This window comes from Podarcis erhardii, assembly GCF_964252035.2.
Source record: "Podarcis erhardii genome assembly, chromosome: 2".
Classification (NCBI taxonomy): domain Eukaryota; kingdom Metazoa; phylum Chordata; class Lepidosauria; order Squamata; family Lacertidae; genus Podarcis; species Podarcis erhardii.
Genome location: NC_138498.1, coordinates 2093725 through 2106593, shown reverse-complemented (window position 1 = coordinate 2106593; position 12869 = coordinate 2093725). Strand labels below are relative to the sequence as shown.

Sequence of the window (12869 nt, the reverse complement as noted above, 5' to 3'; positions counted from 1 at the left end):
CCCTGCCCCCCGGAGAATGCAGCCCTCAAAAGAGAATTACGGGCCAGTCCTTTGAAGGATGCCAGAAAGTGCATGGGGCGAATTGTTCATTCCACCCACCGGGGATGTAAAGAAGCTGGGGTCAGACTTACAGGAAGATACAACCAGGCTAAAGATTAAGAAATGCCACTAGCTCCCTACCTTGCCAGCAGCACAACTGTGGAGGTGAATCACCAAGATGTGAGTCATCAAATGGGACATGTAGTTTGTCCCAGTTAACTCTGATATTCTGTATCAAAAGCAGGGACTGTGGCTCCTTGGCCCTCCAGATTTTGTTCAACTCCATCTCCCATCAGCCCCAGCAAGCATGGTCAAGGATGATGGGAGTTCTAGTCCAGCAGCATCTGGAGTGCCACATGTTCTCTGCTCCTGGGCTAAAGCATTCCTGCAGGTAGGCTCCCAAACCTGCCTAGCAAGGAGATTCCAGAACCCAACCCATGCAGTTTTCTCTGCTACTAGGCTGCTCTTCAGCCTGGTTCACACATTTCTGGAGTGCTGTGGTTGCTTCTTCTTGGGTCTCAATCCTACGCAGTTTGGGAAGCTGGGAATCATGTGGGATGGGTGCAGCACGTGGATACTACCAATGGCAGCAGCTCCAAACCTCCAAACCTGAGAGCCATGATCTACCGCATCCCATGATTCCAGGATTCCTTCTTCACTGGAACATCACAGGAGAAAGCCATGGGAAGTGGCCATTGTGCCATGAGCTAAAGTAGTCCAGCCATGGAGTAAATCACCAAATGGAGGAAGCTATAGAATCTCTTGGCTGGGAAGTTTCATGGCACAGTTGGGTAGGCATCTGCCAGGAATGCTTGAGACACAGGATATCCTGTCTTGGGGTAACAAGGGTGAGTTACACAGCTTATTTATTTCCTTGCACTGCTGTGCTTCACGGAGGGCTGCAACACTGCTCAAGTACGCACCGTGACACACCCTATTTCATGGAGCATCAGCCTGCCCCATGATTGCTTGTATCGCCTGGACCACTATATGCCACGAGGGAAGTGCAGGCATGAACACAAAGTGTTCCAGGAAGGTGCTGACTGAGCTTACCAGGTGCCTAGCAGGATGCTGATGCTGGTCACCCATTTCTCCTGTGCTCCCAAATTTAACATGTGTCATAGACTATGCCAGGTCTCCGCAGCCTGGTGCTCTTCAGATGTTTTGGATTATGACACCCATCAGCAGTAGCCAGCATGGCCAATGATCAGTGATGATGGGAGCTGTAGTCTGAAAGAGCTGGCAGGGACCAGGATGGAGAAGGCTGGGTACCGTCATGTGCGCTGTGCTCTTGCATCAAGACTGTGGCTGTAAACTGAGGGGCAGAAGGAGACAGCACACTCAGAACCAAAGGCTTTACTTCTCTGGCAGCTCCCGAGCTGAAACAGGAAGCCTTTTATAGGCCTTCTTCCTGTCTAGAACTGCCCAAAGGCCAGCCACGGTGGGCAGGGCCAGGCCTGATCCTTAAAATGCCAAGGAAGCGGCTCTAAGCTGTAGTTCCCATAGTTCACCACATGGAGCAGCAGTACACAGAACGAAAGAGTCCTGGATTCTTATGGCTGCTTTCACACATACAAGGGCCAACCTGGGTCTGTTAATATGTCATCCAATCCTAGGCATCTGACAGACATTTCTGTATGATACAGCTATTTGGGAAGACACACAATAGACTCATGCTATGCCTTTTTAAGTGTATATTAAATAGGTAGGCGTGTGCCTAAAAATGCAATGTGTGGTTTCATTTAATCACACTGTGAAGGCAGAAATCACCAAATGGGGGCAGCTGTACTTTAAAGCACCTAAATTAAAATTAAAATAAATCTAGCTGTTTGCATTTGTGCCTCTGTGCCCTGAACAGTTCTGCTGCTTTCTTTGGCAGAAACAGAAGTATGCCAAACAAGCTGATATTTGCAAATTTTATTTTATTTTTATTTATGTATTAGATTTATATACCACCCTCCATTATAAGATCTTGGGGTGGTTCACAGGGTAAAATACAGGATAAAAACCATGAAAATAGGTAAAAACAAAACAGCAAAACAACCCCATGCCTCCCCACAGACAGATTTATAAGGCTGTAGAATATTAATCAACCAAAGGCCAGGTTGAAGAGAGAAGTTTTTGCCTGGCACTTAAAATATATATAATGAAGCACTCCACAACTGGGGAGCCACTATAAAGAAGGCCCATTCTCGTGTTGCCACCCTCTGGACCTGTCTTGGAGGAGGCACACAGAGAAGGGCCTCAGATGATGAAAGCAGAGTCCAGGACAGTTTACATGGGGAGAGGAGTCCTTCAGGTATTGCAGTCCTGTGCCGTTTAAGGCTTTATAGGTCAAAAGCAACACTTTGAATTTGACCCAGAAACTGATTGGCAGCCAGTGCAGTCAGGCCAAGATCTGCTAAATTAATGCAAATTTATACGAGTCATTCAATTCAGGGAGTTGGACTAGATGACCCTTGTGGTCCCTTTCCACACTTCAGTTCTTTGATTGTTGGTGTTTTCCCACAGCACGGGGGGGAGGGGAGGTTTAACCCTTTCCTCCACAGCTATGATCCCAATGACACCCTCTCCCTCCATGCACTGCAATTAGCGATGGGAAAAGGTCCCTTTAGGACCAATGGAAGCTTTCCCCCTATCACTAATTGCAGTACACAGAGGGGTTGCCATTGGTATTGAAGTTGTGGAGGAAAGGGTTAAATCTCCCCTTTCCCTTTGCTGTGGTCCCAAAGGAAATCACTACTCCTGTTCTTGCTATAAAATAAACAAATATCACTGTCATGACCACTAGTGACACATTTAATGCCTGTACTCTCCAGGAGCTCAGCAAAGGTCTGACAAAGTCTACTGTCTGTCTCCCCCACCCCACCCCCCACCTGGAGGTGTTTGGGATTGAATCTGGGATCTTCTGTACACAAAGCATGAAGTCTACCACTGAGCTATGGCCCTTCCTAGGAGCATGAGAATTCATGAGAATTCATGTGTGCAGGGATCTATGGAGCCTCTGAATTCTGTGCTTTTCTTAATGGTTGCTTAAGGGTGACTGCTGAAGAGACCACTCTTCCCACTGTTTTTAATACCTGCTGTTGAGAAGCAACTTGGTTCAAAACACAATGAGATCTAGTGTTTTCTTACTGATGATTTTGGGGGAACAAGTTCACCCTTTCGGCTCCCTCATCACCTTGCTGAAGAAGCTTAGGTTTGACTGGTCCATCTGCATCCCTGACGAATGTGCCCAATGGAACATGCTGGTTACATGGAAATGTCCTGCATCTTACAAAACTGCATCTGTTAGTGGCCAAAGGAGGTGTGTGTGGGGGACACTCAGCCAGCAAACATTTTTGCATGCAGTGAAGCCTCTTCTAATTTTGTGCTGCACTGACACACCCACACCTGTTCCTAGGCAAGCTCTGTGATGCTGGAGTAACACAGCACAGATGGGAGCTATATCTGCCTCACATCATCACTGCAGGCAGCAAACGACTATTGCCAAAGCAGGCAAGTTTCTCAACACTTGTGGGATTTTTGCTCTGTTACAATATCCATACGTTAAAAAAGGTGGGGGGAAGCAGGAGACATCTAGCGCAATGTTCAGGCAGCCTTATCATGACTCCTGCATGCCAGGCAGACAGGAAGAGATGGAATTAGCGATAGGAGGGTCTGAGAAAAACAACACTGGAGGAAAAGGAGGGCGGTTTGCTTATTTTTCATTTCCCTGTTTCCTGGTTTAACCTTCCTCTGCATTTGTAGTTGCAGCTTAACCCCAAGGATTATACAAAAGATCTAAAGTTCCCACCCACCTGTAGGAATTTCATATTTCATTAATTCTCTCAATTTTTAAGGGGGTTAATTTTTGAGGTGTTTCACTTCTCCCTGCTTTGGATGTGTACCATGTGTACATTTAAGGGGTTAATGAAAAGGGAAATGGGGTCAGTTAGATCTCAACACAAGTAAATGAGGAGGGGGACAGAAACCTACATCCAATGTGCTGAGAGTCTCCCCCCCCCCCAAATCTCACATAACGTTATGTTAAAGTCTTCCAAATTGCCTTGTGATTCTTTTTGACAATTTGTGGTATGTCACAATGAAAACAACAAGGAGTATTGTGGTAACTTAAAGAAACAGTAGCTGCATCCAAACAAAGTGGTTACACTCAGGTTTCACTGAAGTCATTGTGAAAAGTTGGTCATGTCAATGGTTTCAATGGAAAGTGTAACTAACACCGTCAGGATCCAACCCTGATTGCGCCATTAGCTTTCATAGGCACTAAACCACTGAGCCTCTTGGGCTTGCCAATCAGAAGGTCGGCAGCTCAAATCCCCATGATGGGGTGAGCTCCTGTCACTCTGTCCCAGTTTCTGCCAACCCAGCAGTTCGAAAGCACGCCACTGCTAGTAGAAAAATAGGTACCATTGTGGTGGGAAGGTAAATGGTGTTTCCATGCACTCTTGTTTCCGTCATGGTTTAGTCATGCTGGCCACATGACCTGGAAAGATGTCTGCAGACAAAACGCCAGCCTGAAAGTGAGATGAGTGCCGCAACCCCATAGTCAAGTTTGACTGGACTTAACCCTCCAGGGGTCCTTTACCATTTTTTACTTCATAGGCATGAGATACAACTGAGTGTGAATGTAATACTCATGCTTTAAATCTGTTGAGTCTTTATAGTTTCAGTAGATACTGAATTTATGTTTCGCTGTCAGCACAATAACATCTTTCACATATGGTTAAGGATTTGTGAAAGCTCTCCTTTTACTTCTATGGGTATTTGCACCTTACCACTTACTGGTATTTCGTGTTTGGGGCATTTATCTGCAAAAGAGAATGTTGATTTTTTTTTTTTTTTTTTTTTTGCAGGGGGTGGGCAAACTGGATTCATACTATTGTTATGCATCCTGTGTTTATAATTGTATCTGCTACCGAACTAACAGTGTGTTGAGTTTTCATTCAAAAGCATATCAGACGTCTCTCTATGAAGACATCAATCAGGGTTATGCATCCATTGTACATTATTATTTGCAAATGACTTAACTGTTCCCTGTCTGATGCATCCATTTCTTCACACAGACATTCAATAATATGATTTTTAAACATACTGCCATATCTACAGTTATACACAACAGGGAATATGAACTTTTCACAGAAGAAATAATAATAATTTAAGAAATGATAGCTATTGAAAGCATCTCTATATATTATTCCCAAGTTTACCTAGAGTCAAATATTGCAAACAATTCTCAAGACATGAATTTTTGTTTACAAATTTAAAGCATTTCCCCTTTGTGTCTGCAATAAATCAGAATGTTTATATCTCTAAACCGACACTCCTAGACACCCTTACTAGGGAATTAAGTCTTACTGAACTCAGGGCTCCTCCACACTTCTGCTTGCTCCTTGCCTTGAAAGCATTGGGTCCCAGTGGTTTTCTCAGTGTCCCACTTTCTAAGCCTGGGTCCAAGTGGTTTTGCATTTGCCCCACAGCATTCCCCTGAAAAATATGCTCTTTATTGCTGAAGCAGGATGAACGGAAATCTGCAGAAAAATATGGTTGCCATTTGTTCCAATTCAGCAGTAAAGAGTGTGTTTTTTTCTGGGGGAAAGCAGCACGACAAACAGAAGTGTGGACGAGCCCTTAGTATAGTTTATTTTACAGTAGACATGTACAGGATTGCACTGTAAATGTGGGACCAGATTCCCACCTTGAGTACCAATGGAGGATAATCCATTAGGGCAAATGGGGCACTGTCCCACCAATGGCCAGATTCTTGGCTGGGGTTGCCTTCAGAATTCACATAACCTATTCTTTAAAAAAAATGTACAGGCTGACAGTTTGTTTCCAGAGCCAATTCAAGGCGCTCACATTAGTGTTCAAAGTGACTTCAGCCCCAAATATCTGAAAGGCTGCCTCCTTTCCTACAGATCCTCCTGGGGGTTAAGCTCACCAGAGAAGACCCGCTTGGTCGTTGCACCTCCCAAAGAAGTTTGGGATGTGAGGAGGGAGAGGGCATGTTTTCGTGGTAGCCCCTAAGCTGTGGAATTCCCTCCCCACAGAGGTACGTCTGGCTTCTTCATGAATGCTGCAGACCTCTTTGCCCTACCCTTTCAAGACCTGAGATGTGTGTCTTCAGGGCTCACCCTGTTCCTGTAAACCATTTAAACTTTCTTAATTGTTGCAACCTACCCTGGGACCAGCTGGTGAAGGGCAGGTAATAAATGTAACAGCAGCATCAGCAAAAGCCTCATTTTGTCCTTAGCCAGTCAACCTTCTTACTTATGACCAATCTAGGGGGCAGCACTGGCTGCCAGCTTCCTCCTTGCCCCTTGTGGAACTGAGCCAGGAAGACAAACCGAGAATCAGTTGGCTCTGCCTGTGATTGGCTCTGACTGGCTCTGGATCCACCCTGTGCTTGGCCTACCGGCCTCTTGCCCTACCAGTCCAATGGGTGCCAGTCGCCATTGCCAGATACATCATGTCACATAGCAGGTAGAAAAGAGTAGGTGACACAAGATTATGAAACAGCAAGGAAGGAACCGTGGGCACTCCAGTCAGGGGGACGTGGGGGAAGGAGAAAGTGAGTGGCTCTTACTGCGTTTGCTTTTGTCTTTATTCAAGAGCAGCCGCAGCTCCTGTTCCTGCTTCCCGGGCACGGGATCCTGAGGCGGTGGCTCCATCGACACCTGCAAATGCAGAGAAGACGAGGTTTGATGAGCATATCAAGGATGGAGTCCAAGGGAGGGGCCATGGACCAGAGGAAGAGCATGTGCTTTGCATGCAGAAGGTCCCTGGTTCAATCCTCAGCATCACCAGGTAGGGCTGGACATGTGCCCTGCCAGAGACCTTGGAGAGGTGCTGCCAGCCAGTGGAGGCAACCCTGAGCCCAATGGACCAATTTCCTGGCTCGGCAGAAGACAGCCTCCTGTGTTCGTATGAGTCAATAACCTCTTCAGGAAGAAAGCTTTGTGTGAAATGACCCACCTGGAGTCTGACACCCGTGTCTGAGACACCTTGGTTCCCAGCACCAGGGATCAATGGCACACCCACGGCGGGAGACTGCTGAGGAGGCAAGATGGTCCCCCCCTGTAAGTGTGATCTCAGGCATTAGTTGTGACTCAAAACACTCCAGGGCTCCAAAGGAGCATGAAGCGTCCAAACTCCTTCCCTCTGCCAACCCGACTCACTTTCAGGGGCTGCGGCCAAGGCAGACCCAACCTATGTGTCCGGCCTATGTGTCCGCTGAGTCTGGATCTTTCTACCCTAAATGGCACCTGCTCTTCAGGATCTCCTTCTACTTGTTTCTTTAACTGGAATACCAGGGACTGATCCTGGTACTGCAGCTAAAGCATGCACTCTGCCCCTGGTGACTGGACCCATACTCCCTTTAGGTTTCCGTCTTTCAATCTACTACCCCCTTTCATTGCTCCCCTCCCTTCCAGTTCTTATATGCAATTAGGTCACCCCACTCACCTGCCATTGCCTTGTTAACCCCTTCTCTTCCTGTCCTCACACCCTGTCTGGGGTGACACCCTGTCTGGGGTGACTGTCTCCCATCTGACATTCCTCACAGAAGCTGAGCTTTGCCAACATGCTACTGCTGGCACCTTCTCCATCCATGGCAAAAAATGCCCACGAACACTTTGCATCATTTGGGGAAGGAAGGTCACAGACAACCACCAGATGACAGGGCTCCAGTTGCCAACGTTCAATGGTACAAAATTTGCTTTGGGTATATAGGTATAACTTGAGGAAACTGCATGCCCTGTCTGTGGAACCAAGTAAGCAGATGAGGCAAGCTAGGGAACTTGGTGGCCCCTTGATCAGACGGAAGAGTAGCAGAAGCAGCTCCTGGGATTATGGAGAGTCCCCTATAGCACCACAGTTCTTTCATAGAATTGTAGAGCTGGAAGGGGCCCTCAAGGGTCATCCAGTCCAACCCCCTGCAATGTCAGAGGCATGGCTCAATAACACAGGAAGTCTTCGGCTGGAGGGGAGAAGTCCATACGCAGGAAACAATGTTTCCTAACAATGTTTGCTACAGAAGTGCAAAAGGAGCTCTTCTGCCAAAGAAGCCCCATGAGAAGCATCAGGAAGGCAATTGAGGCAAAGCTGACTGGAGACTAACTGCTCTTTGGGGCAGTATATGTATGCATCACCTGCTTCCCTCACCCAACCCTGAGAAAGTGCAGGATACTGACCCGCAGGTGCTGGTGGCTGAGTTGCTCCACTTGCTGGTACTCCAGTCGGGGGTGCAAACTAGCCAGGAAGAGCTGGTGTTGCAGCTGCTGCGTCTGCTTCAAGGCCAGCAAGGCAGTGTCAGGGCCAGGTTTGGCGAGACGCTGTCCAATCCGCAGGTCCATGGGGATGGTCTGGGGGACCCGCAAGGAGACGCAGAGCTTCACGGCGGCTGTGGAAATGACAGGAAAATGCACTGATCAGTATGTGCCCATCACAGATTCTATTAGGTTTTGCCGTTTGTGCCACTTTGAGCTTTTACTCAACTAAGCTGTATGCCTTAGATACACTTTTCCCCAGCCTGGTGCCATTCAGATGTGGCTGGACTACAACTCCCATCATCCCCAGTTGCAGTCCAACAGCACCTGCAGCCCCAAGGTTGAAGCACACTGTTTCAAAGCAGTGGCTTGCATTTAATGTCTGGACAAAATATAAAGACTTATTGGAAAATAAAACTCCAAGGTGGCTTTCACCGCTGGAAGCTAAGGCCCGAAAAAGACCCAATATGGAGGCCAAATGGCCAAAATATTGGGAAATATTAGAAAAAGATGGAGACAATTGGAAATTGCAGAGTTTGGAGAAAATGAAGGATAAAGTGCGAGACTGGTTACACTACGCTCAGATTAAAGAAGTTTTTAAAAATGACAGAAAGTTAGGGTTCCAGGTGGAGAAATCGAAATTGGAAACAGAACTGTTAGAACCTAAGACTAAGGTACTTTCAAGAATGTATAACTTGCTGTTAAAATGGAATACACAACATGAAATGGTTAAATCGGCTATGATAATGTGGGCACAGGACATAGGGCATAATATCATGTTTGAGGACTGGGAAAGGTTGTGGACCAACGGGCTGAACTTCACTGCATGTAATGCTTTGAAGGTAAATGTAATGAAAATGATATATAGATGGTACATGACCCCAGTTAAACTTGCCAAAATATACCATTTGTCTGATAACAAATGTTGGAAATGTAAAGAAAATGATGGAACATTCTTCCACCTCTGGTGGACTTGCCCTAGAGTGAAGGCCTTCTGGGAAATGATATATAATGAGCTGAAAAAGGTATTTAAGTATACCTTCACTAAGAAACCAGAGGCCTTCCTTTTGGGTATTGTCGACCAGAAGGTGTTAAAGAAGGACCGAACATTTTTTATGTATGCAACAACGGCAGCAAGGATACTCATCGCTAAGTACTGGAAAACTCAAGATCTACCCACACTGGAAGAGTGGCAGATGCAACTGATAGACTATATGGAACTAGCCGAGATGACCGGCAGAATCCGAGACCTGGGAGAAGAGAAGGTTGAAGAAGATTGGAAGAAATTTAAGATTTATTTAAAAAAGCATTGTAATTTGGTTGAATGTTAAGATGGAGGCTAGATCATAAACAATTGACCACCACTAAATTAGATGCAATTAGGATGATAAGTGAGATTGAGGAAAAATCATAAACCTTTGGGAGAACTATTAGATTATATTCTAAATGAACGGGACATAAGAATGTAAACAAGATGATAAATTGCGGGCAAGAATTGACAATGATGCAAGTGGGAGCGGAAGACGTGAGGGAGTCCAAAGAAGTTAAGAAATTATGTTATGATATATGTTACATTGTTTATTATATTTGCATTTATGTTTAAAAAATCTTAATAAAAATTTATTTAAAAAACAACAACAAAGCAGTGGCTTGCTATCGGAGTTCCAAGGAACGGTGGCATTTCTAGGAAGCCTGGCAAAGCTTCCTCAGTGAAAAGTTCCGGAATGTTGAACAGGCTTCTCCAAAAGACAGCTGGCTCACATCTACCAGTAATCGCTTTCAATGCCCACCACAAAACAGTGGTTAGCATTCTGGAGCAGACTTCTCTAACCTGGCACCCTCCAGATGTTTTCAGGTTACAAGTCCCATCAGCCCCACCCAGGGAAGCAAATAGTCAGGAATGATGGGAGTTGCAGTTCAACACCTTCCGGCACACCAGGAGGTTTATATGTATTTAACATGTTTACTCCCCACCTTTCCACTGCAAGGTATTCAAGGTGACTAACAATGCAAAATAAAGCAATTGCCAAATACTATCATATACACTAACACAGACATGTCCAACTTCCAAGAGACTGCGATCTACTCCCAGTACAAAAAACTGGCAGTGACCTACCCATTGTCACTGGAGGAACAAGGAGCATGCGCCAGGTGCGTGTGTGGAAGGAGGTGGCTAACTGGACGTGGGAGGGGGGAGTTTAAGGGGGGGAGGGAAAGGAGGCAAAAGTTCTCTCTCTGAGGAGCCAGTCAGCTTATCTCCCCCGGCTCAAGCGCCTGCCCCCCCCCAACCCTCCTTCCCTCCCATTGCCAAAGGGACCAAGGACCCCAGTGAAGGCTGGGCTGGGCGACATTCCTTGCACTTGCCACCCGGCCTGGCCTTCCCTGCTGCGGCAATGGAGGGACCCAGCGCTGGGGGGCAGCAATATTCCTTGCCCACTTTATCTAATCCCACCATTGACCAGGATCACACCCACGATCGACCGGTTGGACATGTCTGCACTAACACATCTGGCAGGCCATCTGGTCGAGGGGTGGAGCATCTCTCTCATCAACTGTTCACCAGAGAGCATTTGGCCCTTCAGATGCTGCTGAGCTACAGCTCCCATCACTCTGGCCCATTGGCCATGTTTGCTAGGGCTGATGAGAGTTGCAGAACAGCTTCATCTGGAGGGCCACAGGTTCCCCACTCCTGAGCTAGGGCATTAAGGAACTTGGAGAACATGCAAAGTGTCCAGTGGCAGCTCCTTCTTCTGCAAGAAGATCTGCTGGAAGGTGATCAAAGCAGAGGTGGAAATGTCTGAGCAGAGAGGTAGGTTTGCCAACATGCAAGTCCATGTACTTGTAAGTGCAAGCATGAAAGATCAATGGTTGCAATTGTGTTTCAAAGTTTGAATAGCTATAAGGCCTTGATGCCATTTGCATTTGTCCGGTGTTTCTGCTTTTTGAACCAGAAAATGGTGCTCATGAGCTTTAACTTAACCCCCCCCCCCAATTTAAGTATATGGAGATAATGAAAGGTAAAACCTGAGCAGAGTTCCTAAGAATTAAATATATGTCTCTGTTTCCATGAAAAATAGCTTTTCATGTATGACTGAGTATCTGGGTGTGTCTGGTCCCCCCCCCCACATTGCTGCCCCGCCCTACTGCCAGCTTTCCACTGGGGGATGTGTCCCTCAGCGCTCCCTCCAAAAGGGTTCCCTTCCCCTAAACTAGTCCTGCCCCCTCCTTGGTGAAGGAAATTCAGAGCTGGACCATCTCTAAAAGATGGATGTCCAGCCTCCACATAAATCCCTCCAGCAACAGACCCACCACCAGCAAAACAGGCAGTAATGCCAGAGAGATGACGTTATGATTCCCCAAAAGCCCCTGGGAACAAAATGGTATTCACTGGGTGTCTAAAGGATAGTGATGTAGTTGCCAAATGAAGATCTCTGGGGACAGTACTGTATTCCACAATCAGGTCACTGCCGTAGGAGGCCATTTCCTCAGTAGCCCCCACCTAACTCCCAAAGCTGGCAGCACCACAGCAGGGCCTCAGCTGATGTCCACAATGAAGGGGCAGGTTTGTTCATGCTGCGGAAGAGACACGTGGTGTAAGGCAAAGAGAAGATGCAGGTGGGTAGGGAAGCATGACCAGGAGCCTGCAAGGGAGAGCAAAGAGCCCTCCTGGCCACAGAATAATACCTGGTATCAGAAAGACCAGACCCCGTGGCAGACGCTGCCTTTCCCAAACAAAACTGCCTCTGGCCAGCTTGGAACGCCAGCTGAAAGGAGACTTAGAAATCTATCTGACAGCTAGCCAGTCAGTCAAAGCAGCCACATTGAGGACTAGAATCATTGTGCATTGTTTCCGCTTCAGTTAACTCCAAGTAACAGAATAATCCATGCTGCAATTCTGTTTCCATGCAAAATTCAATGTAATCCAGATCCCAAAGCCATTCTAGTGGTGCTGATCCACTGAAAACCAGTTGTGCTCAAATTCCAATGAAATTAACAAGAGGCTTGGTTTGGGCAAGAGACTAGTCTCATTAATTTTAAACCTCCTTTAAAACCCCCCCCCCCCCAAAAAAAGAAACCAGGGCAGTTGGCTGCATTTAGAGTCAAGTACATTCTGTGCATGTTTGTTTTTTGTTTTTTAATAATATTTTTATTGAGTTTATGAGATACAGAAAAAAAGAATAAAAGACAGATATAAGAAATAAAATAGAAAAGTTGCGAATTTCCATGATCTTTTTTTCAGCAAATCTAATGGACTTCCCCGCATCTTCCTAACCCTGCGTTCTCTGTGATACAAAACATCAGCAATTTGTTAACTTATTTCAAAACTTATTCTATCTTTCATTTTATCATGTTACCTAGTTTCCAAAGTGTTGTAACCCAAATCTTATACGTTTTAGCTTAAACATAATAAAGTTATTTCATTATTCCACCTCTGACTTCTTGTCATTCTGTGCATGTTTGAATGTATCATGCCACAGATTATTCAATATTTGGCGCAGAAGACAGCATCCTGGAAGCCTCTGCTTTCATTTTAAAATCCAGCCTGCACAGTTGTAGAGATCA

At 46.1% G+C, this 12869-nt stretch overlaps 1 protein-coding gene across 6 annotated transcripts in view; it reads right to left on the bottom strand.

Moving 5' to 3' along the window:
- Positions 1–12869, bottom strand: part of HDAC7 (histone deacetylase 7) — a 186704-nt gene that overhangs the window by 45447 nt on the left and 128388 nt on the right. For all 6 annotated transcript variants that reach the window (XM_081851707.1, XM_081851708.1, XM_081851706.1 and 3 more), the window contains 2 exons: positions 8232–8440; positions 6626–6716 (listed from right to left, as the gene is read on the bottom strand). In XM_081851707.1, the coding sequence (XP_081707833.1) occupies positions 6626–6716; positions 8232–8393 (253 nt within the window). In that variant the 5' untranslated portion in view covers positions 8394–8440. The remainder of the gene's footprint in view (positions 1–6625; positions 6717–8231; positions 8441–12869) is intronic.